At 46.1% G+C, this 4,731-nt stretch overlaps 1 protein-coding gene across 1 annotated transcript; it reads left to right on the top strand.

Moving 5' to 3' along the window:
• Nucleotides 1-820: 820 nt before the first annotated feature.
• Nucleotides 821-2,571, top strand: sox17 (SRY-box transcription factor 17; the record flags this gene model as incomplete). Its single annotated transcript, XM_080544378.1, has 2 exons — nucleotides 821-1,130; nucleotides 1,595-2,571. 2 exons carry the CDS (start codon nucleotides 821-823, stop codon nucleotides 2,569-2,571), a joined length of 1,287 nt encoding a protein of 428 aa, XP_080400504.1.
• Nucleotides 2,572-4,731: the final 2,160 nt, after the last annotated feature.

Below are 4,731 nucleotides of genomic sequence, written 5' to 3'. Positions count from 1 at the left end.
TTCTTTTGATCAGCAGTCATTCGGCCTCCAGTCGATGGCCCTGGCCTGAACGCTTGCAGACTCCGTCCAAATGATGCGTAAATCTGCGCTTTTGAAAACCATTAGGCTATCCTCCATGAATGAACCTGAAGTTCCAGTTACCAGATCTATTATTCCAATACACAGATAACAGAGTATGATGTGTATTACGCCTGAATATCAGTGAGAGAAATGCAGAAGCGAGAGTAGGCTATAGGACATAACATGACCAAGACTTTTTTTTACAAAAACAGGACAAAGAACTTGAACGTGGGAAGTGGAAATAAATCAGTGTGATATTATTTTTACACATTTGCTTTATTTCATGAGCTTTTTTCCCCCAAAACAGTGCGTCAAATTCCTGGTGCAAAATAGTCATTATCATTAACCTTATCTCAATCATCATCATATGACAATATTATTTTTTTATTTTTTTAAGTATATGTTTTGGACTTTCGCCCGCGTGTCTTTACTCCCCACAAGGCAAGAAGGCGGTACATTTAACTTCTTACACCTTAGTAGTAGCGGGACCTCCCACCTCTCTGTGATTGGTCGCCTGTGCGCTTATAGCCCCTCAACATCTGAGTGAGGTAGTCAGTTATAGAGTTCAGTCCCTCTAGGCACGCACTTTCAGCAGTGACATATTTTCTATCCACTTTGGAATAGTTAAGAGTTCTTATTTGTTTATCATCTTTCAAACATTTTTTTATTTTATTTGTGTAAATATTCGCTCAGTAATAATAATCAGTATCAGTCGTTATTGTCCGGTGGTTTCACCATAGCCCGCAGCTGGACAACAGAGATGAGTAGTCCCGATGCGGGTTACGCCAGTGACGATCAGACCCAGCAGGCTCGGTGCGCGATGTCAATCATGATGCCTGGAATGGGACACTGTCAGTGGGCAGACCCCCTCAGCCCCCTCGGGGAGACCACCAAGGTGAAAAGCGAACCGTGCGCCTCCGGCTCCGGGAACCAGAATCGTGCTGCTGGGAAGACCGAGCCGCGAATCCGGCGACCCATGAATGCGTTTATGGTCTGGGCGAAGGATGAGCGCAAGCGGCTGGCACAGCAGAACCCGGACCTGCACAATGCGGAGTTGAGCAAAATGTTGGGTAAGATATTTAAATTATAGGCTTTTCGTTTTACCCAAAAGTGCTATCTATCTCTCCAAGAAAGCTGTGTACTCCGAATGTCTCACGCAAGTCTACACACTGCTGCTATTATTTCTCTGCGTAAATGTTGTATAATTATGTAATTGTATGGAACATGTTGATGTGCTTCAGTGACCCTACCTAACCCTAACCCCTTCTCTACCAGTTGAATTGTCAAATGTTACAATATAGAAAGTAGTAAACAGTTCGAATGACATCATTCCATGCCATTTAACATCAGTTCAAGTTATTACCGGTGTATCCCCAACATCAATGACTGACCCAACAATAACAGTGATGTGTTATTTCGAAATAAAGATCTCCCTGTCGCTACTAAAAATGGTGATGAGCTATTTTGGAGCACATCACCAGTGCTGCATACCTTATGCGCCATAACTGACACCAACTCTCCTATTGATCTGCAGGGAAGTCGTGGAAGGCCCTCCCCGTGACCGAGAAGCGCCCGTTCGTGGAGGAGGCCGAGCGCCTGCGGGTCCAGCACATGCAGGACCACCCCAACTACAAGTACCGTCCCCGCCGGAGGAAGCAGGTGAAGAGGATTAAGCGTCTCGACGCGGGCTACCTCGTCCACGGGGTCTCGGACCACCAGGGCGCCTCGTTGTCGTTGGGCGTGGGGGACGGGCGTGTGTGTATGGAGGGCCTGGCGCTGAGCTACCACGAGCACGGAGGCTACCAGGTGCCTCACCAGGCTCTGGGCCACTACCGCGATGCCCTCGGGGGAGGAGCCGGCTATGAACCCTACAGCCTGCCCACGCCCGACACCTCCCCGCTGGACGCGGTGGACAGCGGCGACTCCTCCATGTTCTTTTCGTCCCCTCACTCCCAGGGGGAGGACTGCCACGTGATGCCCGCGTACGCCTACCACCACTCTCAGGGCGGGGAGTACCCGCATCAGGACCCGCACCACCCCAGCCACCACCACCCCCTCCATAGACACCTCTCCTCGGCCCCCGAGCAGCAGTCATCCCAGCAGGGTGGTGGTCCCTTCAACCCCATGGCGATGTACTACAGCCAACACTGCAGCCCCGGCGGTGGTCACCCCAAACGACACCACCACCCAGGGCACGGTGGTGCAGGACAGCTCTCCCCTCCTCCGGAGGGCCACCCCCACCCCCACCCTCACCCCCACCCCCACCACAACGCAGACGGAGTGGAGCAGATGCACCCCTCTGAGCTGTTGGGGGAGGTGGACCGCAGCGAGTTCGAGCAGTACTTGAACTCCTCTGCACCGGGGGGCGGCCGGGGGGACATGGCGGGTCTGCCGTACGTTGGCGGGGGGGCACACGAGGCCGGCATGCAGGGGGGGACCGAGAGCTCCCTCATATCCTCTGTGCTGTCTGATGCCAGCACGGTGTACTACTGCAACTACGGCAACTCATAACCTCTCTGGCTCTCTGGAGGCCTGCAGCTACTGCGGCACATAACTTGACCTCAAATCTCTCTCTCCCTCTCTCTCTCTATTTCAGTCTCTCTCTCCCCCCCCACCTCCCCGCCGCCCGCTCTCTCTTGTTGTCTCCTCTCTCTCGTTCGCTGTCTCTCGCTGTCTCTCGCTGTCTCTCTCTCTCTGTCTCTCTCTCTCTGTTTCTCTCTCTCTCGCTGTCTCTCTCTCTCGCTGTCTCCTCTCTCACTCTGTCTCTCTCTGTCTCTCTCTTTCGCTGTCTCTCTCTCTCTCTCTCTCTCTGTCTCTCTCACTCTCTCTCTCTCATTCTTTTAGCATTGACACGCCAGGCCAGTGCAAACTCTTTAATTAGGGTTTCTAAATGCAGTTATGTTAGGTTCTTTTTGTGTTGGGGGATTTGAAGGATGTTCAACGTGTATCTGGATGAGCTGAAGTAAAGCCATAGATATTTGGTTTGTGATGAGGATTGTTTCTCACACTGGTATGCTTCTTTTTTTTTTCTTGTTATTTCCGTTTCATCTTCTTTTCTGTAACGGGGAAAGCTCCTGAACAGGAATATAAAAGATTTTGTGATAATAAATAATGTACAGTTACTATTTTAAGGTTTATGTATAGGTGTTTTATACTTTTTTTGCACTTTTGAAAAATAAAGTTTTGAACCAAAATAGATCACTGCTTGTTTTTGTTATTTACATCACCTTTTCCCTGCTGATACCATACACATTCATTCAACTATAAATATGTATTTAGATAACACAACCGTTATTTATTTTATCTCAGTGCAGTTCAGGTCATTGTTTATTTAAACCCACTCTAAGTTTTATAGCTCAATGCCAGTTTTAAACAAATATGCTGTTTTTAAATTCGCTCAGAAAATACCCAAACCTTTTGATCATGACCTTCACATGTCTTTTAATATTTAAAAGTGACTTACAATGTTAACACTTTATTTGGTCCAGACAATCGATTGAATACATAGTCATTCATGTCCCTACAGTATATTGTAGTGGTTGAAACTAAATAATTACCCAACATTTAGAAAATGTATGTAATCTTTCAAGGTCAGTTATTTCTACAAGTGTTCTCTCTTTTATAGCATTTTGTATGAGTATTGATTGTTGTAGCTTCACAACAGCGTGTGTAAAGTGAAGTAAAGTGAAGTAAAGTGAAGTAAAGTGAAGGAGCTGATGGTGTCTGATAGGTCCACCTGGCAGCAGCAGGGTTTCTCCACGCTGAGCCACTTCCTGGTCTGGTCGGTGTGGAGCTGATGATCTCAGGGGGTGGCTTACACATGGCGCCTTGCTTTCCCTCCTGCATCCCAGCTCAGTTTATGTGGCGGACATCCTGTCTGTAAATGATTTAGTCTCCCCTGATTAATGGCTGAGGCCATTAAATATTAGTGTATACTACACCTATACCGAACAATGGAGACTCATCATATCAAAATGAATCTCATAGTTTGGTTGTTTAAAACTTAAATTAAAATGTACCAAATAGGCAGGTCTCTATGTTTATTTTCTTACTTCAAAACACCGATAACATTGATTCATTGGGGAAAATAAATAGGAAATAAAATAGATTGGCTATGTTATTGTTTATCTCTTAATGGATGAATAGATACTGATACATTTCTGCCGGTGTTTCCCAAAGGTAAATATCAGTGTTCCTACATCTTGGACATTGAAGGAAGGGAGGATGCGGGCGAACGTAACCGAGCACATCAAGAGAAATATGGAAATGTATTTATAAACGGCCAAGAGCATTTTATAAATAAATATTTCTTTCCTTTTCAAAGGAAAAGGTTCTTGTCCGAGAGGTCAATCACCCTGACCCCCAACTCCATTTTTAGAACTTCAGAGGAAACATGTTTCAGGGACGTACATTTGTCCACTTTGTTCATGTCCAATGTTTTGAAAATCTCTCATGTAACACAAGCAAGAGGTTGTATCTCAAGGTAAATATTCGCCCGCCCTTCCCACGGTCATTATGGTGTGATGTCATTTCTGTGTTCCTAAACCTGGCAAAAAGAAAAAGTTGCTGATTGTAAATTCTAGAGCTTAAAAAAATAATCCTAGTATGGGTGAATCACTATATTCTCTAATATTTTATCAAACTCAGATTGGCTACCTTATGTTTTTTCAC

Source organism: Nansenia antarctica (assembly GCF_963989245.1).
Source record: "Nansenia antarctica genome assembly, chromosome: 13".
NCBI classification, from domain to species: Eukaryota; Metazoa; Chordata; class Actinopteri; order Argentiniformes; family Microstomatidae; genus Nansenia; species Nansenia antarctica.
Note: the sequence above shows the minus strand (reverse complement) of the source record. Positions and strands in the feature narration are given on the sequence as shown.